The sequence below is a fragment of the Littorina saxatilis genome, linkage group LG1, assembly GCF_037325665.1.
Source record: "Littorina saxatilis isolate snail1 linkage group LG1, US_GU_Lsax_2.0, whole genome shotgun sequence".
In the NCBI taxonomy this organism is placed as follows: Eukaryota; Metazoa; Mollusca; class Gastropoda; order Littorinimorpha; family Littorinidae; genus Littorina; species Littorina saxatilis.
The window spans coordinates 23,012,082-23,032,713 of NC_090245.1; the positions used below are offsets into that span (position 1 = coordinate 23,012,082).

The window sequence follows — 20,632 nt, forward strand, 5'->3', positions numbered from 1 at the left end:
AAAAATGAAAATGTGCTTACTAATATAATAAGTTGAAAACACATTATAGCAAGAAAATTAATGAAGTGTATTTTTGTCTTCATTCTACCAAATACGTGTAAAAACAACTAAACAACTTCAGCTTTCAGGCTCGCAGACAAGACACCATCATGGCGGACATTACGGTCGGCGTGCAAGCCTACTGTAAACTATTGTTACATTCAGCGAAGTATCCACACTGTTCTGTCAATGGTGTGTTACTAGCAGAAGACACAAAGTCCAAAGATCACAAAGCTGTGAGATTTGCTGACTCCATCCCACTCTTTCACCTTTCTTTGGGTCTGGCACCAATGTTAGAAATCGCCCTTGTTCAGGTAAGGAACCGTCTGGTGAAAACCCTTTTTACTTGCGTCATTTTTAGAGTCAACATCTCGACACCAACCAGCTTGTGTACAAAACTTGATTGTGAGCTATGAATTTACAACGTTAAAGTTAACATTACTTCAAACGGGTATTTAAGAATCACAGAAAAGTTGAGAAGAAAAAACGTAGGCATTGGCCCTATCTTTTACTGAATAACTTGATCTCTTTGAGTTTGAGAAGGGGTTTAGACACTGGCAAAATTACGACCATGTAGGAAGAGATCTTTGTAAATGGCGATGCGCACATCACCCAACACATACTATGTCATAGGCAAACTCAGCTTCTGTGACACAAGTCACATGACCAACATCTACTTATCTAAATTCTAATGGGGATCCAGATCCAGACATTTGGGACTATAGGACATTAGGAGTATTTGTTTTTCTCAAAATCTAATTGCGAGTTGTTTTAAAAGTGTTCTCTTTATTTATATGTTTGGTAATCTTGAAGTTGAACTTTCGTGGTGTAAATTAAACTGTAAGTGTAACATAAAGTCTATGGTTCGAGAACTGACGAGTCAGTTAACTGAGTTAATAGTTATTGAGACCAGAGGCTTGAGAACCAACGAGTCGGTTACAGAGACCAAAGGCTTGAGAACCAATGAGCTGGTTACAGAGACTTGAGAAATGAGAATCATGGATAGTTCAATTTTAGACTTAAAAGATAGAAAGACTTGTAGTTGTATGTTGGCAATAAGGATTCATTTTCAAATTACATACATGTACACAGGATGGAATGACTCGTAACACTGACTCATGACTTGACTTACTTTGTTGGCTCATTCAACTTTTTTGTGTGTTTTTCGATATTTCATGTTCATAAACGACTCAAAGGCTTTAGAGAATTAAAAAAGAAAAAAGGAAATAAAATGAATTAAAAAATTTACATACCAAAATTAAATATGACTGGTTGCGTTAATCGATCCTGAACCAACTGTCCTTGGTTTGCAGAATTTAACCACTGCGCGTCAGAGGTAATTGCCTTTATCACTCTCACAGGCAGGGTATGGCTTGGGCGTCGGTCATTGGTCTTTTGCCTAGGTAAATTCGGAAAAAGACCGATAGATATATAATATGTCTCAGTCAATCAATGGACCAATTTTCTAAAAAGAAAAAAAAATTTTTTTTAAGAAAATCGGAATATGGTTAAAACAAGAGGCGAAGCCATCAAGGCTCACGTAAGAAATCGACAAACAGTAACACAAACTCAATCACTCCGTCACACACACACACACACACACACACACACACACACACACACACACACACACACACACACACACACACACACACACACACACAGAGAAAGAGCATAGGTGAAACTGTGCAAGAAAGCGAGACACTAGATCTAGATCTGTCTGTCTGCATGTAGCCTACTTACAAGGACACGACTGCCAACTAGTCTCGGCGCGCTCAAAATAATAATGACCGAGACTGTCAGTACTTCCTTCGCGTGACGTCTAACCCTCTTACGTCATAATGTGACGTCAATGTAATGTGACGTCTTCAAATGTTAGAGTTTCTACCACAGACATACACACGCACAGACGCACGCACGCACGCACGCACAGACAGACAAAGTTACGATCGCATAGGCTACACTTACGTGAGCCAAAAATTGGAAATAGCTGGAACGAAATCAAAAGTCGGAAGAATTCCGCGAATATTTGAAGGGTTGGTAGCCTTTCAGGTTACATTCTTTAATTAGTTTCAATCAAATGCTTCACATTTAGCACAACTTGAACTATGAATAAAGAAACAAGAACGAGAAAGTTCAAAATCAAATGCAACTTTTTTCCCCCTCACAATTTACTGTACATTGTCTTCATGAAATTAAACAACCTCTTCAAGACATTGTGCCTTCAGTCTTCTGAAATTCTGCCAGAAGAAGAAGGTTGCATAAACCGATATATTGTAACTACTAACTATTGGTTTTTTGACTCACATGCGAAGCAAAAGTGAGTCTATGTACTCACCCGAGTCGTCCGTCCGTCCCGGCGTCCGTCCGTCCGGAAAACTTTAACGTTGGATATTTCTTGGACACTATTAAGTCTATCAACACCTGATGTGGCCTGGTGGTGTATGGTTACAAGATCTCAAAAAACATGTGCGGCAACTTGACCTCACTTCAAGTTCAAGGTCACAGGGGCCGTAATTGTTGTCTTAAAAACGACCATTTTTCACATTTTCGCATTTTTTTCTGAAGTTATCGAGAATGGCAACCTTAGCTATGTATGCTATACAGGGCAATGTAAGCCCTATCTTTGGACACCAGTTTGGTTGACCTTGCTTCAAGGTCAAGGTCGCAAGGGTCCTTTAAAGTTGGATTGTATACATATTTTGAAGTGACCTTGACCCTGAACTATGGAAGATAACTGTTTCAAACTTAAAAATTATGTGGGGCACATGTTATGCTTTCATCATGAGACACATTTGGTCACATATGATCAAGGTCAAGGTCACTTTGACCCTTATGAAATGTGACCAAAATAAGGTAGTGAACCACTAAAAGTGACCATATCTCATGGTAGAAAGAGCCAATAAGCACCATTGTACTTCCTATGTCTTGAATTAACAGCTTTGTGTTGCATGACCTTGGATGACCTTGACCTTGGGTCAAGGTCACATGTATTTTGGTAGGAAAAATGTGTAAAGCAGTTCTTAGTGTATGATGTCATTGCTAGGTTTAGTTATTTGACCTTGACCCTGAAGGTCAAGGTCATGTAAAGGTCAAGGTTAAGCATGTGAGTCGTATGGGCTTTGCCCTTCTTGTGATCTTTATGATTCTTTATTCTTCGTTGTTTTTGTCCTCCCTTTAAACAATTCTCACAACAGCTCTGTTGCTGTAATAAGTTTCTCCTCACTGCTGTAATGCATAACGGCCCCAGTCCCGGGGCGGCAAAAAAGCTTCTTTTTTGACTCACATGCGAAGCAAAAGTGAGTCTATGTACTCACCCGAGTCGTCCGTCCGTCCGTCCGTCCGTCCGTCCGGACGTCCGTCCGGACGTCCGTCCGTCCGTCCGTCCGTCCGTCCGGAAAACTTTAACGTTGGATATTTCTTGGACACTATTCAGTCTATCAGTACCAAATTTGGCAAGATGGTGTATGATGACAAGGCCCCAAAAAACATACATAGCATCTTGACCTTGCTTCAAGGTCAAGGTCGCAGGGGCCATAAATGTTGCCTAAAAAACAGCTATTTTTCACATTTTCCCCATTTTCTCTGAAGTTTTTGAGATTGAATACCTCACCTATATATGATATATAGGGCAAAGTAAGCCCCATCTTTTGATACCAGTTTGGTTTACCTTGCTTCAAGGTCAAGGTCACAGGAGCTCTTCAAAGTTGGATTGTATACATATTTTGAAGTGACCTTGACCCTGAACTATGGAAGATAACTGTTTCAAACTTAAAAATTATGTGGGGCACATGTTATGCTTTCAACATGAGACACATTTGGTCACATATGATCAAGGTCAAGGTCACTTTGACCCTTATGAAATGTGACCAAAATAAGGTAGTGAACCACTAAAAGTGACCATATCTCATGGTAGAAAGAGCCAATAAGCACCATTGTACTTCCTATGTCTTGAATTAACAGCTTTGTGTTGCATGACCTTGGATGACCTTGACCTTGGGTCAAGGTCACATGTATTTTGGAAGGAAAAATGTGTAAAGCATGTGAGTCGTATGGGCTTTGCCCTTCTTGTTTGTTGTTGACTGATTGATTTGCAAAATGACTGGTTGATTCATGGTCAGTCAATGGACCTATAGTGGACAAAACCCAAGCCAATCCCTGCACAGGCAAAATAAAAACGAAAAGAAACTATTTCGAGACCTACTTGTGAGTGCCGGCTCTCAAACCTGGGGGGGCTCTGTAACCGACTTGTTGGTTCAGGGGCTAATCCAAAGTATACTGTTCAAAAAAAGAAACGCATAGTTGCTACTTGCCAAATTTGTTTTATTTTTCGAAAAAATTAACAGAAAATCCAATATTTAGATTATTTGTTTGAAATTTGGTATGGACACAGTTGAATGCACACACAGTTCATTTGCATCTTCAAATCAATCAGTCAATCAATACGATTGGGTGCCGAGGCTGTCAAGTCAGTAGGGGGTGTGACTGCCTTGAGCAGCAACAACTGCCCGGCACCTTCTGGGCATGGACTGGATCAGATGCCGGATATCTTGCTGTGGGATGGTGTCCCACTCCTCCTGAAGTGCCTGCAATAGATCGCGGTGATTTGCCGGCGCTTCTTCTCGCCTGCGCACACGTCTGTCCAATTCATCCCAGAGGTGTTCTATCGGGTTCATGTCTGGCGACATGGATGGCCAGGGAAGCACCTGGACATGGTGGTCGGTGAGGAACTGGGTGGTGAGTCGTGCTGTGTGCGGGCGAGCGTTGTCCTGCTGGAATATGGCATCCTGGTCAGCCAGAAGAGGAAGGGCGTGTGGGCGCAGAATTTCCTCCACGTATCGCTGGGCAGTTATGCGCCCTTGGACGTGCACCAGGGTGCTCCTTCCAGCGGTATTGATCGCCCCCCACACCATGACGCCTCCACCACCATGAACGGGTGCCTCATCCACACAGTTGGGCGCGTAACGTTTGTTTACTCTCCGGTAGACCCTCCTCCGACCATCATGTCGCTGGAGCAGGAAGTAGGACTCGTCGCTGAACCACACGTGTCTCCAGTGATTCCGGACGGTCCAGCGAAGGTGCTGGTTGCCCCACTGCACTCGGTTCTGGAGATGGCGGCGGGTGAGGACAGCTCCTCTGTGAGGTCTGCGAGCTCTCAAACCAGCTTCATGCAGGCGGTTCCGCACGGTCTGGTCCGATAATCGGTGTGGCCCGGGGAGAGCCTGGACAGAAGATGAGGCCGACAGGAAACGATTCAGGAGGTGGCGGAGCCGTATGAAGCGGTCGTGAGCAGCAGTTGTCGCCCTTGGTCTTCCCGCTCGTGGCAAGTCAGCAACGGAGCCAGTGGCTTGAAACCTGACCCACAGTCTACTGATGGTGCTCTGGGACACGTGGAAGTGCCTGGCGATTGCACTTTGACTTTGGCCTGCTTGTAAACGACCCAATGCAATTTGGCGGTCTTCTCTGTTCAATCGGGCCATCTTTCGTCGCTGAATTGTCGTCTGATTTCTTTGTGGCGAACAATCCGCTTTTATGGGTTTTGGAAGACATGGTGAGAGCTCAATATTCCCCGAGTTTCACGAGATTACACTGAAGCATGACGAGTGGTCATGCCAAATGAGCAATTTTGACATTGTAGCCACTGATAACGCATGCGTCACGTGCAGAGCTCACTTGTGGCAATGGACGAAAGGTCGACGACCAGATAAACATTTTCTGCAGTTTGGTGGATATCCTTGTAGCCATATAACTAAATTAACCAAATATTACAAGCTATGCGTTTCTTTTTTTGAACAGTATAAAATTAAGCAGAGAAAATATATAGTCAGCTTCAAGATTTGGTGTCTAAAGATAAGCTGACATACCTGGTCAAAACTTGCAATGTTTTCAAAGAAAGTTGCGACACTTGTGAGACTGTGGTACATATTAGTTATACATGTAACAGGGGAAGGGGGTGAATGTTAAGTGAAGTTACAGTGAAAATGCAGGTCTGCCTGAGATTTTTTGGTAACAACTGATGTCAGCTTGGTGTTTTTTTTCTTCTTCATTAAGTGTTTTTACTTTGAGCTTGATGTGGTGATCTTCAAACATACATGTGTATTTGTGTCATCAACGGCTAACTGTTTGTCTGTTCCATTGGTTGTTTGCAGATCGACACATACTGCCGAAGCAAAGGCTTAGTCATTGCTGGATACTACCAAGCGAATGAAAATTATGATGACAATCAGTAAGTAATACATGTATTGATAAATTCATCACATCTATGATCTACAATTACTTGTAGTTGTAACTGTACATCTTACAAGTTTTGTTTGACTGTGATTTTGTGCAGATTCAACCCTACTTTCACTTGCAGTTTTGTACGAAATTCAAGAATGAAGAAGGCCTAAGGATACATGTATAATCTACGCCTTGTACGGTGTGCCAGTACTAAATGCTTCCGATATTGTCACAGTCAGAAGCTAATCGTATGAAAATGTGTAACTTTACCTTTTTTGTTTCTCTTTACATTTTTTTCAACCAGGGTCACCAAAATTTGCATCCCTGCGTCCTATACGCACTAGAAGCTGTAAACATATACTAGAAGTTCTTGAAAGGGGTCCCATGACGCACTAAAATTGAACAGAGCGGGTCCATTGACGCACTAAATTTGCGTTATCATGCCTACTCTCAGTACTGATTTTATCATCATACTGTTTTACATACAGAATAGACAAGAACATACACTGGGCTATGTTTTGCAGACATGGAAATATCCTGTCAGATTTCTACCAACACAAATTTAGGGAGTGAATCAAACTGATACACTTTTGTGAAGGTCTCACTCTTACATAACTGTCCAAAGTCCTCCTGGTTTTGGGACCCCCTTAAAAAGTTAAAGGCTGCCATACTCGTAGCGTTCATTAATTAATTCATATTGTTTACATGTGCCAATAATGTTATAAAACTGTACCTAAGGGGATATAATAACGATTGGCTGTAGCTTTCGAACACAGAAAAAATTATTTCAGTATTGCAAAGTGGTGTTGATAGTGTCGAATGTAAACAGAACAGTCTCAAACGCCATCTTTGGTTTACGAAACATCAACGGTCTAACGAAGCGCCTTGTCACCAAGTACGGTACTTAAAAATAGCCTTTCCAGGGTTTGCCAGCTTCTCCCCTCCCCCCGCCTTCCCCACTATGTTTTGCATGCTGGAACATAAGCATGTGTGATCAGTGTCAGTGTATTACAGTTCTTTTCTGACAGGTATTATGTTGATTTTATTTCAGGCTCAGTTTTGTGGCCAAAACAGTTGGAAAGAAGATTCAAGAGTACTTTCCTGATGCCTGTGTCTTCCAGGTAATAATTAGATCAAACAGCTTGTTAATGTTAAAAATGCAGCAGAGGGTTTTTTAAGCCTTGTGGCTTTCAGTCTTTTGGTTTAGATTATACTATGCCATGTGTGATGAGAGAACATTCCATGTTGTGAATGGTTAATATTTTGATTAAAATTGAGCTAATGAAAAATGAGTGTTTTTACCTTTCAGTTTATTTTGAGCTTTGTTGGAAAGGATTCTGGTATTCATTCAATTTATAAGTAGTGGTTATGTTTGTTTTTTCTGCTTTCAGCCGAGAGGATTTGAGTTTTATTTGACAATCCAAAGAACAAAGAGCTGTTTTTCATTGTGGGTTTTTTATTTTTATTCCTAAATTCACGTCTGCTATTAGTAGAACATGTATTCCTAAAAGTCAACCTTTATTTTGAGGTGTATTTTCAAATCATTGTTACTTTGTTATAGATTGACAATACGCGTGTGAATCCAGAATCTGTGCAAGAGGTCTACAGAGTGCACGTAATGAGAGACAACAGCTGGAAAGAGTTGGACAGAAGGTAAAGTGTATACATGTACTGTTAACTAAGAGGTGGAAGTACGCATCTGAAGTGTACAATGGGGAGACTGCATTTGAACATGCGTTCATAGTGAGCTGTTTTAAAAGTGTTTGGTTTTTTTAGTTAAATCAACCAGTTCACTTGTAAATGCTTGCAGTACACTAAAAAAACAAGAACTAATTTCGGTAAAATCAGCTTGTGTGAATACCTTCTCAAAATAGCCAATCTGTCTCATAAAAAAAAAAAAAAAAGGTCACACCTGAAAAATAAAGAACATGATAAATGTCAAGGGGATTTTTGCCTTGATTCTGTGTGTCACTCAGTGATTTGTACAGAATTATCCTTTTCGCGACTTTTTGGGTTTTTTTCTTCCTGAGTGTAAATGTCTTTGACACGTTCTTTGTAGTATGATGAAACTGGTGTTTATTCGGGCCTGACCACCACAATTTATTCGTGTTTCAGCAAGAGCACATCGGAAGAGGAAACCAGAAGGACGGCGTCGGAACTGTTGCGGTCAGCGGCCCAGCGCAAACTGTTGGACTTTGACAACCATTTAGACAATGTGAAAAATGACTGGCGTAATCCTGAACTCTCAGAGTTAATAGCAACGTACATATAACAGTGCTGGTAATCTTATGTTTCTTCCCCTTCTTACTCATGATCAACTTCCTTCAGTGTACATGGTCAGATCTTTGTTTGTGAATGTGAGCACTTGCGTGGATTCACTGGATATTTGTGAGCACACAAATCTGTTGTGGGCATTAGCATGTGATGACTTTAGTTGTGTGAGTATGAATAGAAGTCTGTGTTACTTTTGAAGTGATGTGGAGGTGTTGTTTTGGAATATATGAGGTGTATTCAGAATGATGTCTTTCTTCTAAGTATTTGTGAAACCTGTTTCAACTTTGTGTTTTTCTGTCATCAGTTTATTGACCAACAAGCCAGGAAGAGTGATTTGTTAGCATGGTATGGTTAGGCCAACAAAAAAAATAGGTGTGGTTACGGTAACATAGCCCCCCAAAATAGGTACCTAGGAAGGTAGGCGATCACTTTAAAAAAATTTAAAAAAATTCTAATGTGTTCAAATTAAACCTACTTGACAGGGAAATAAGTGTGCGACTCGAGCGCTTTCGCTTTCATTGCGTTTTCTGCACTGTTTTTTTGGACAAATGTAATAAAAAGTTATAGGGTCGGCCCCTAAAAATAGGGTAGGTCGGGTTACCGTAACCACACCTATTTTTTTTTAGGCCTTAGTAAAAAGAAACCGGAGAATGAAGTTGATTAGTTTTCATGTAGATCATTGCTTAATCTCGGGTTTGTAAGCAGTCTTTGTTGTTTCCCTAACAAGGGACCTAACCAGTACCATTGGGCTTGGTAAGTCACTTGTGCTGGGTATGTCATTTCCATTTCATATATTTTCTTTGTAATGCTGCTTGGTAGTACAGGACTTGTGGGTGCGAGAATCAAATGAAGAAGTACACCCTGGAAAAGTATAGTATTCTTCTTAGTATTGATTGAGGAAAAAGGTATGCAAGTTGAAGAACTTTACTTTCTGTGACATTTAATCAGTGGATATATATATAGGAGATTTTCAGTCATTTATTGTGTATTTATTGTTCCACATTTTTCCTCATGTGTTTTCCACATTCTTACTGTGTACATTGTACAGAATAGCATACTTGAAATTTGCTCGTGTCATGTCCATTATTATCAGTTACTGTTGTTTCTGGTTGTATTTGTTATGAGTCTCCTGATATATCTGCCTTTACTTTTAGTATTAATTTGTGTTATCTCTCAACACTAAGTCGTTTTCTTTGCCAGAAAGTGTAGATTTTGGTCAAGCAAAATTAAAATGGTTTTTTTTTGTTTGGAAAGTCTGTCAAGGCCACATCAATTTAGCTTTGTGCAATAAAATAGAATTTGATTGTAATTCTTTGGTCACTGCTAGCCTATTTTTGTAATTTTCGTGAAAGGCTACAACTCGCTCATTTTTGTTGTTTTGGTTGTGTTGCATAATGCACAATTGTTCCCTTATGGGGAGGTTGGAAGGCAAAGAATGCAGAGCTTTATGAAGATGTAGTGTCTTGATCAGTCTTTGTTTTCTTTCTTTTTGCAGTATGTCTCAGTAATGTTTAAGGCTGAAGGAAAAGGACATTTGTAGATCAGAACCAGCCAATTCTTGAGCATAGTTTTCATGCATCTGAGTCTGAAATACACATTGTGCTGCTCATGTTCATGGAACTTATACAAGACAATCAGACTGAATATGGGAAGTCGAATGGAATTGGGTTGTGAATATGGGAGGCTTAATGAAATGCACAATTCAAATCCTTACAGTAGTACTTGCTTGCAGTTTGGAACTGTAGGGAAAGTTGAAGAAGCCCTTCTTGAACAAATTTCAGTTTTGACGCCTGTCTATCATCTTCCTGGAAATCTAAATAGAATCACCAAGATTTATCCATTTCAAACTTTTTTTCTTTTAACAAAAAGAGCACACAGCAGTAACCAGATTAGTACATGTACTTTCTTCATCAGTATTTCAGCAGTGACAAACTTCCTTCTTTTTTATTCAACATATTGGTCTTCCTTGACATACAGGTTAATGTTGTTGTCATAATGCTATGTGCATTTCTTATGTGAGATATCAAGTCATGGAGTTGAACCCAGCAATATCTTAAGGACTGGCTGAAAATACATGTACAGTTAGCAACAGAGGACGACATCACAGTTGGAAGATGATGTGAAATCAGCTCAATGTAGTTTGAGACGGTGCTTGTTCATTTTGTTGTCGTGTTATATTGGTGGTTGAGGCATGTAATGAGGTACAATTTACTGGTTCTGTGTGAAGAAAGTTTATGCTTTCACGCAAGATATTTTTGTTTGTGTGTAAGAGGCGACTAACGGATTCTGTTTCTCCTTTTACCCTTGTTAAGTGTTTCTTGTATAGAATATAGTCTGTTTGTAAAGATTTTAGTCAAGCAGTATGTAAGAAATGTTAAGTCCTTTGTACTGGAAACTTGCATTCTCCCAGTAAGGTCATATATTGTACTACGTTGCAAGCCCCTGGAGGAATTTTTTGATTAGTGCTTTTGTGAACAAGAAACAATTAACAAGTGGCTCTATCCCTTCTCCCCCCCTTTCCCCGTCGCGATATAACCTTCGTGGTTGAAAACGACGTTAAACACCAAATAAAGAAAGAAAGATTTTTGTTTGTCAGTTTGTTTACTGATGGGCATTGTACTTCTTGATTCCTGAATTAAGTGCACAATGTCGTAGTTAAGTGTCAAAACCTCTTGTTGTATTGTCATGTTTTTTGTGTTACTTGTACTTTTTTGATTATTTCAAGGATTTTTTTTTTTAACAAGGAAAGAATGTTATTCCTTTGTTTCCTTTCATCTGATACGTAATAAAAACACCCACATAAAATCAATTTGTAGCATGAAAACTTTTGTGTGTGCTCTGTATGCTTGCCGTTTCACAGAATTAAGAAAGTGGTCAAAAGTAAAAGCTGTTTCAATGAGGACTGATGTTTTACACCCCTGCTGATGCAGCTGTTACAAAGAAGCAGGACTTTATTAACAAATTCTCAAAGTCTAGCTGGTAGAATTAGGAGAGGTATTTCAGTACTTATGTAATATTGTAGATGGTGCAGTTTTATAAAATTCATTCCAAACTTATACTTCTCAATCTACATCGTTTACTTCTCACTCTCCGCTGTTCAGTTTTAGTCTTTCAAAGTACTATGATAGCATGCTTTTAGCAGCTGCACAAGTCCATGTTTACTGCACAGAGAAGGAAAGGAGTTTAAATTGGTGGAAGAGGAACCCTTTTCAGAATGATCACTTATAGCAGTTTGGTAATAAGGAGTATGTATAGTGTGGCCATGTTGCTTTTCTTTATTTGGTGTTTAACGTCGTTTTCAACCACGAAGGTTATATCGCGACGAGGGAAAGGGGGGAGATGGGATAGGGGAAAGGGGGGAGATGGGATAGAGCCACTTGTTAAGTGTTTCTTGTTCACAAAAGCACTAGTCAAAAAATTGCTCCAGGGGCTTGCAACGTAGTACAATATATGACCTTACTGGGAGAATGCAAGTTTCCAGTACAAAGGACTAAACATTTCTTACATACTGCTTGACTAAAATCTTTACAAACATTGACTATATTCTATACAAGAACCACTTAACAAGGGTAATAAGTGAAGAATTTTATGGGTGAGAAAAGGAAAGTAAAAGGACTTTGGGGAGGCAGAAATAGAGAAGAAACAAGAAAAAGATCCTAATTAGGTTCACGGCATCGAGAGTGATGCGACCTTCTCTCAGAAGTTAGTAGAGAAGGCTCCCCCATCCACCACCCGGGGGACGCGCCTCTACGCCAATTAGAGGGCGCGAGGCATGTTGCTTCAGTGAGAGAGAGAGTGTGCTCATTTTCTTTATGAACCTGGTGTAAGGCAACCACACCAGTAGACAACTCTTCAGACATGAAATCATCTACATGTACAGTGATACAAAACAGATATTGCAATGACACATACATCACACTTTGGTGTGGCATATATTTATTAAATTCAATATTAGCCATTGATTGAGAATACAGATTGCAACTTCAAAAATCTTCAATTTAAATAATCAGCTTATCTGATCTGTTGCAAATTTTTTTCAAATTATAGTCACTGATTAAGAATACAGTATATGGAATGCAATTTCACCAAATCCTCTCAATTTAAATAATCAGATTTATCTAATATGTTTATAAAGTTGTATTCACATCATCGTCTTACAAATAGACGATTTTTGGTTTGTATAGGATGTGGAAGAGTGACCTTTTCTTGCAAAACCTCCTACAAAGAAAACCTCCTCCTACAAAGAAAACCTCCTACAAAGAAAACCTCCAACAAACAAAACCTCCAACAAACGAAACCTCCTACAAACAACAAACAAAACCTCCTACAAACAAAACCTCCTACAAACAAATCCTCCAACAAACATTGGAGGGGCTAATCACTAGCGAGGGGTGTGTCAGATACGCTGCAGTATTCCTGGCGTTGGCAAGAAAGACTCCCAGAGCTGTGCTGAACTGAAGTCTCTCACCATTGAACACATCCACAACTCCTACCCCCAACGCCAATGGACTCATGTATACACTGACGGATCTGCCGACCAGGCTGTCAGAAGTGATGGTGCCGGAATCTACATAAAGTACCCAGGAGGTCGAGAAGAAGAACACATCTCCCTCGCTACCGGCCTCTACTCCACCAACTTCAAGGCTGAAGCAGTGGCGCTCCAGACAGGTGCAGCCCACATTGAGCACAGTCCACTCTCCTCCAACAACGTTGTGTTCTTCAGCGACGCAAAGTCAGTCCTGCAGGCCTTAGACACTGCCAGAGACAAAGAACTGAATGACCTGTCATCCGCCTTGACCTCCCTGTGCAGAGCCCACACAGTTGTGCTGCAATGGGTCCCCTCTCACTGCAACATACTAGGCAACGAAGTCGCAGATACTCTGGCAAAGGAGGGCACTACGAAGGACCAGAATGACAGATCAACCACCTTCAAAGAAGCCAAGACCATCATCAAGGCCAAGCAACACAAAAAGTGGTTGCAGCAGCACCCACACTACAACAAAAACGACGCCTTTCACCTGCTCACAAGGTCTGAGCAGGTCCTCATATTCAGGCTGCGGACAGACCACAACCGAATGAACCACCACCTTTTCACCAAGTTCAGAATTGGCCAGTCAGACCAGTGCCCTTGTCAAACAGGCAGCATGACAACGGAACACCTGCTGCAGACTTGCCCACTACACGATGGCCTCAGGAGCCAGATCTGGGCGGAGGCGACCACGGTGCAACGGAAGCTCTATGGCAGTCTGGACGACCTACAGCACACGGCAACATTTGCGCAGAGAACCGGCGTTTCCATCTGAGTGATCGACAAGAAGAAGAAGAAGAAACCCAACAGAGTTATTTTCAGAATTCGTCTTTGTGACGAAAATCCAAAATGGTGGTAACAGTGGGTTGGATTTTAATGGGGGGGGGGGACTAAACTTTACTCTGCACACAATGTGACTTCATCGTTAGATAAAAATCTACAACATGGCTGAGCTTACGAAGTCTTGCTGGGTCTCTGCAAATGTGCACTGCTAAAGGTAAAGCCAACTGTTCTACACATGACTAAACTTCTAGTCTAAAAGCAATTTTACAGAGCTGTTGTGTGCATTCTGTTAGAAACTAGTGGCATGGATGAATGATTAAAACAAACCCAAACCATACAGCCACACAAAACCAACTGAACACCAGAAATAGTAAACCAAAAACATTCTTTGTACAGAAACATATTAAGGGGAAAAAGGAAATAGCCGCTCTTGTAGTACAGTGGAGTCCAGCTATAACGAACCTGGGTATAACGAAATCCCGCTTTTAACGAACTGCCATTGATTTCCCGGCAGACAGCCTTCTATTTCTTACTTGTTACTTTCGGGCTACAACGAACCTTTTGAACTCATTTTCATAACGAACCCCTCTTATAACAAACACGTTTTCATCCCCCCAGAGCAGTTTTGTATCTAAAAGTCACAAGGCTACAACGAACGGTGCAAGGTCTCGGCCAACCAAGACTATGGCATACTCGTAGCAAAGCCGCGGAATGGTACCGTAAACCAAGAATAGTGACGTAATTACGTCACGGTCGAAAGTCTTTGACATCAATGCCTCCCTGTAGTCTTTTTCTCTCGCGCGGTGTGTGTGTGTTCATTTTGTGCACATGTGTTAGTGTTACTGTTTGTGTGTGTGTGTGTGTGTGTGTGTGTGTGTGTGCGCGTGCATGAGTCTGTACTCGTGTGTGTGTAAGAAAGAAAGAGAGAGAGAGGGAGGGAGAGAGAGAGAGTGTGTGTGTGTGTGTGTGTGAATGTCTGAAGAGTACTCGGGTCCAGCGCGAGCGTTTTTTATAGACACTGACCTTCTTCCCAGGGGTCAATGACCCAGTTTTAGCTATGAGAGGTGGTTCCCCTGTCATATGAGAGAGGAAACACTTCCTGCACGGGGTCAGTGACAGTTTAATCTATGGGGCGGTCTCTTTGATGTTTCAGCTGAAACATGCATTATCACAAGTTGTTTGACTACTCAGGCGGTCTCTTTGATTTTTTTCTATTTTGATACAGGAGGAAAAAAAGTCCCGCCTTATGACCCGGAAAATACCGTACATGCTTTTACATGACTTTTTAAATTTTACTTCTAAAATTACAGTAAAGTGAATATTTGAACTATGCCTCTCTATGGATTATATTATGAAGCATGCAGAGATTGTACTCTCCAAGGAAAGATCGATGGGACGATCATTTGAAGGTGAGTGGGAAAACTTGTCTTGAGGCCATTTAGGGTTGAAAACTCTACAGCGAATTACTGATATAACGAACTAAAATGTATCTCCCTTGAGATTCGTTGTACCCGGACTCCACTGTATCTTTTATGGCTTTTTTTTTTAAATCTCTTTTTGTATAGAGTTTGTACTGAAATAGATACTGTGTCATGAGACAACAAACTGACATGTTATACACAATTTTCAACAAACTGACATTTTATACACAATTGTGCACAATGAATCCTATATTTTGGGGGTAATCAATCAGTAACTCTCCCTTTATTTCATCCCATTGACAATGGATACAAACAGTGCATCATGTAACAATAAAGGAGTAAACGACTATTAAAGTATACACATTTCTTGTCTCCATGTTTGAATAAGTAACTTCAACCATTGCACAGCCAAAGAATCTTTGCTCATCTTTCAAAACTAATGTGGCAGACATATGTGACAGGGGAGGCTACCGCTCCTTTCACAGCAGACTCTGCACCCGAGTTGTTGGCCTTTAAGTCAACACCGGTGGATTGTGGAATTATGTTTGTGATGGGGTCTGGTGGTTTCCGATTGTCTGTATGTTCAGATAAAGTTTTTTTTTACTTTGCAAGATTTTTAGGTGAGACAGTCAGTGACAATGTTTTGCTGCCTTGTTGCAAGAGCTAATGATAACCAAACACACCTTACAGTTTTTCAACATGATACAAAATGGACTGAAAAGGTGATCTGATTCTGTTTGAAGAAAGAAATGATTATGTTTGCAAAAGCAAATATAATGTGCTTGAGTGGCAAAGCTTCCACTAAAGCAGAATACACACCTGGTAGTGATAGTATAATACTGATAAAGACTTCAAATACATGCAGTCTTATTTTCCAACTACCTCTTCAGAAAATGCAAGAAAAAAGTTAAAAAAAAAAAAAAAAAAAAAGCTTAACCAGAATTTAAGGAGAATGTGACATTGATTTTGCATGTCAGTGTGTGCTGTGTACACAAAAAATGGTGGTCCGTATGCATGCTTGTTAGAAGGTGAACTAACAGAAAGAATAAAGTACAATAGAGGTGGGGGAAAAAAAACACCCATACACACAAAAGCAATAAACAGCAGTTCTGTACAATTTAAATAGAATAAAGTACAATAGAGGTGGGGGAAAAAAACACCCATACACACAAAAGCAATAAACAGCAATTCTGTACAATTTAAATATGTTGCCTATATTTACAACTCAAATAACATTCAAATAATTATATTAGTCAATAGCTGCTCATACACAATTGCAACACATTTCCTCGTTACTAATGTACACAATCATCTTGACTCATGAATACAAATTTGCAAGTAAATAATCACTTCACACTTCCCTTTGTTAGAACAGATACATTCAAATCATCAGTTTGTGTGTGAAAGATGTCTCATTACTCTCAATCATTCCTCTATCATGAAAAAAAATCCTGCAGTCATGCATCAAATTGATAAAGCCTTAAAAACAAAATCATTTCATTGAAACATTTGCAATATTGATATCAACACATTCTTCAAAAATGCATTTTTTTCAAACATAACTTATTTTTTAAATAGTAGTTAAGCATGGATGTGTGCAATTAAAAATACTTGCAAACAAAACAAACAGCGTTAAAATCCATGCAGGTTTCCATCCAGATTTTCTTTTGACAAGCATAGTTAGCATATCCAGAAAAAAAGAGATCACAACAAAAATGTAACAAGTACAATTTTAAGGTCAAGGCTCCAACAGATATGCACATTTCAGAGCTCAAGTGTAAATGTAACATGCTTCAATTGTCAAATGTTTTCAAGGTGACTGTGTGAATGTCTAGTGCATGATTTCTCATTTTGTTCTGCCTTCTGCAATTGTTTAAACACTTGACCAAAAACCTGTCGAGATATGCCAAAATTGAGGACAATAACAACAAACAACCATCAATTGGAAGTCATTAGAAAACCCATTACTATTACCAAAGCATGAAAACACAGCGTACAAAACAAAGAACAAACGTGTGGCAGTTTCCCTTGGGAGCACAAACAAAACAAGATCATTAGTCGAGAAGTTGCATATTGCACACTAGTTTGTTTCTTCTACTTCTAAACAAAATTCGTAAGAAAACTGACGATGCTTCCTCCGCTCAAAGAGGTAAAACTTTGACATTTTCTGCATCCTTCTGTGGCGTTGAGGTGGGAACATTGGTACGGTCACGCAGCGGACTAGATGTCAGTCCGGCCCGCAAAGAAAAGTTCTCCTTTGCCATTTCTTCGAACTTCTGTAAATGAAAACAACAATGCCAATGAGTCAGTGGAGGACAGAGAAAGATGTTACTCTTTGGTACAGTGGTACCTGTGATGAAAGGACACCCTTGGGACCAGCCAAAAGTGTCCCTACATGGCAGGTGGCCTTTCATGACAGGTACACTTTGGTAGAGATAATAGACAAAGGGACAAGAGAAGGTGTCCTTTTAAGGGAGGTGTCCTCTCATGGGAGGGTCCTCACATCGCAGGTACTGCTGTACTACGGTGCATGTATTTTCTTACTTTGTTCTATGTGCCCCACCCCCACCTTTCTGTTGACGAGACTTGGTAGCAATATTGATGCAATAGTTATTGGCAGCAGGAATCTTGAAAAGGAGCATAAGCAACATTCTAAAGCGTACAAGTATCCCATAATCTCCACAGATAACCATCTATTCAGCAGATGCCCAGCATAGTCTACATGATACCCACTTATTAACACAGCAGCATACCTCTTTCATGGAGTTGTAATCTGTTTGAATTTTCCTCACGTAGCTGACTTTCTGTTGATGATTTGCATGTCCGGCCAACACAGCGTTAAAGTCGGCAAGCTCTTTCGCTCTCTCGGAGGCCACTGTCAGTTCCTGTTAACAGAAGCAAGGTTTGTTACCAAATATTGATTTTATCTTGTATTTCTCTCCCCGTAGAGAAGCTACGATTTTCATTAAAAAAAAATTTGCACAATAAACTTTCACAAACAGAATTTTCTGCAACTTTCCTAAAAGCAAAAGGCAGAATGTACTGTTTCCTGTACTCAAGGTTTCAGAATTAGCTCCTACTGTTACTTACAATACTAGGATGTCATTTGTCAGTCCATTTACCTCCATTTTAAGACTCCTTCCCTTTTAAAACCTAATTTTCCTAGATTTTTGCAGGTTTCAAGAGGGGAGGGGGGGGGGGGGGGGGGGGTCCACTCTAATAAATACTGCATGAATTAACTTGATACTAAATACCTCTTTTGTCTTCATAAACTCCTCCCTCAGCTCCTCCATCAGTGACCTCAGCACATCCTTCTCTGCATAACTCTTTTCCACCACAGATTTCAGTCTGTAGCAATCAAATCAAAGAAAGGTAATGACACAAATGTCCTGTTCTGTAGGAACACATTATACATATCAAGGGAAAAAATGCAACCACACACACATAACGACGTTTTGGATTGCTACCTATACGTTCATGCAAAATAAATTCTTTGAAAAAAAGGGTGTTCTCTAGGGGTAAGGCCAAATAAAAATATATGTTGGTTTAGGGTAACCCGACCGACCCTATTTTTTCCCACCGACCCTAAAACTTTTTTTTCATTTCTCAAAAAACCCAAAAATTTTTGGCAAAAAGACTAAGGAAAGTAGCCTCCTTTAAAATCGACTCAATTTTTAAAAAACAAAAGAGAAACAAAGCCGACCTGCCCACCCTATCTTTTTTGGTCACATTACCCAAAACCAACATATAGTTTTATTTTGCCTAAATGTTCAAACCAAATGTTGTTTGTCCTGTATGTATCCTGGCGGTGTCTGTGATCAGAAACTGATGGTTTACGGGAGGCAGAGCTGACCTTCCAAGGGGAACATAAATTGGCAATCCATTTCGTTTCATGCTTTTTGTGCTGAGCATTTTCGTGTTTCAACCAATGTTGTCCTGAAAAGTACCACATCTCCAAAGACAGTTATTTTCTATCACCATCACCGTCTCCAGTCAACTTACCGGTTCAGCTCCTCCTCTGCATGCTTTCTTTCCTGTTGCGCTTCTTCAAACCTGTAAAGTTGAAACAGTACAAGTAAGTTGTAGAAACCTGCAGCTGAACAAGGTTGTTAAATATTTTCCTTCACTTTTTTATCATCATGAACCAAACAGTCATCCATTCCAGAAAAAGAGAAAGTATGTGGCAAAAGCTGAGTATTGGGGGAGAATTACAACAACAAAACAACCCAAAAAAACACCAACAAAAAGAATACAGAGATGGTAGATGTTGAACTAAATCAGGGCGGGGATTAAAATGTAGAAACCTGAAGCTGAAGAAGGTAGTTGGACATTTTCCTTCATCAGACCTGGGAACCCCTGTTTTGCGCTTAGAGTATTCTCAAACAAACTTGGTGTATTTATGGAAAAATGAGCGTACTCCACACATCATTTGAACGTCCATGATTCAAACATGCTTCCCACGCGTCCGTCACACTGTTAATTAATTTTACCTATACATTTAAAACATACGATTTTTACAATGTTAACTGACAAAAACTGTAATCATGTGTCTTTCTTTCTTTCTTTCTTTATTTGGTGTTTAACGTCGTTTTCAACCATTCAAGGTTATATCGCGACGGAATCATGTGTCAACATACTGCATCGGCACCTGTGAAGAAAAGTAGTGTAGGAATTTTTCTCGTCGTATTTTTTCCCCACTGACCGTACTGATCGTATTCTAGACAATCATGCGTACAAAATACGGCGAAATCGTATGGGTTCCCAGGTCTGCTTCATGTTATCATTATGTAGCAAGCAGTCGCCCATTCAACAGACAAGGGAGGGGAAGAGAGGAGAGCAGGTGGTGAGGGCTCAGTATTGGGCAACAATCAAAAGAAGGAATTACACACACAAAATGAAGGAAAACAGATAAGTGTGTGGTAGGCAAAAAAGAAAAGCAGGATTAAAATACAAAGAAAGGAGGACAGGAAAACAGGACAGACTGAATAAAAAGAAAGAAACAGGGGTTGCTCTGACTTTGAGTGATTTGCGTCGATTGACAAAAAACAAGACCTATTTTGCACAGTGGTATGACTAAAAATATTAAAATGCATATGGCATCTGAAAAACGCAACATTTTGCAGTGACCCTGAATAAAGAGAAAAAAAGAAATCGGACACTAACTGTGACAGCAGAAGCTGTATTTCCTGCCTGGCTGTCTCCTGTTGTCGCTGTGCCTCAACCAGTGACTCCCTCAGCATGTGAGTTTCTGAACGCTGTGCCGCCGTGTCTTCATGCATCTGGTTGATACTGCACACACACACACCATACAACCTCAATAATAACAATAACAACAATAACAGCACTTTATTGTCCATTAAAATATTAC

The 20,632-nt window shown here is 40.1% G+C and overlaps 2 protein-coding genes and 1 long non-coding RNA gene across 4 annotated transcripts in view; 1 reads left to right on the forward strand and 2 right to left on the reverse strand.

Annotated features, from left to right (window-relative positions):
• Positions 1–116: 116 nt before the first annotated feature.
• LOC138965051 (ER membrane protein complex subunit 8-like) lies at positions 117–11,341 on the forward strand. Its single transcript, XM_070337180.1, has 5 exons — positions 117–353; positions 6,189–6,265; positions 7,310–7,379; positions 7,820–7,911; positions 8,374–11,341. Exons 1-5 carry the CDS (start codon positions 150–152, stop codon positions 8,528–8,530), a joined length of 600 nt encoding a protein of 199 aa, XP_070193281.1. The 5' UTR covers positions 117–149; the 3' UTR covers positions 8,531–11,341.
• A 597-nt stretch (positions 11,342–11,938) lies between these two features.
• LOC138965075 (uncharacterized) lies at positions 11,939–14,693 on the reverse strand. Its single transcript, XR_011455292.1, has 2 exons — positions 12,854–14,693; positions 11,939–12,814 (listed from the first exon to the last, which is right to left on the reverse strand). It is a non-coding gene; the product is annotated as an uncharacterized lncRNA (long non-coding RNA).
• Positions 14,694–15,074: 381 nt separating this feature from the next.
• The window catches only part of LOC138964977 (kinesin-like protein KIF15), a 42,906-nt gene continuing 37,348 nt past the window's right edge, over positions 15,075–20,632 (reverse strand). For both annotated transcript variants that reach the window (XM_070337097.1, XM_070337086.1), the window contains 5 exons: positions 20,428–20,553; positions 19,267–19,317; positions 18,519–18,612; positions 18,018–18,149; positions 15,075–17,540 (listed from right to left, as the gene is read on the reverse strand). In XM_070337097.1, coding sequence (XP_070193198.1) covers positions 17,406–17,540; positions 18,018–18,149; positions 18,519–18,612; positions 19,267–19,317; positions 20,428–20,553 — 538 coding nt within the window. In that variant the 3' untranslated portion in view covers positions 15,075–17,405. The remainder of the gene's footprint in view (positions 17,541–18,017; positions 18,150–18,518; positions 18,613–19,266; positions 19,318–20,427; positions 20,554–20,632) is intronic.

Coding starts and splice junctions, on each gene's coding strand:
- LOC138965051 (XM_070337180.1), top strand. CDS start 150: ATGGCGGACATTACGGTCGGCGTGCAAGCCTACTGTAAACTATTGTTA. Junction 354..6,188: donor TAGAAATCGCCCTTGTTCAG/GTAAGGAACCGT, acceptor GGTTGTTTGCAG/ATCGACACATACTGCCGAAG. Junction 7,380..7,819: donor CTGATGCCTGTGTCTTCCAG/GTAATAATTAGA, acceptor ACTTTGTTATAG/ATTGACAATACGCGTGTGAA.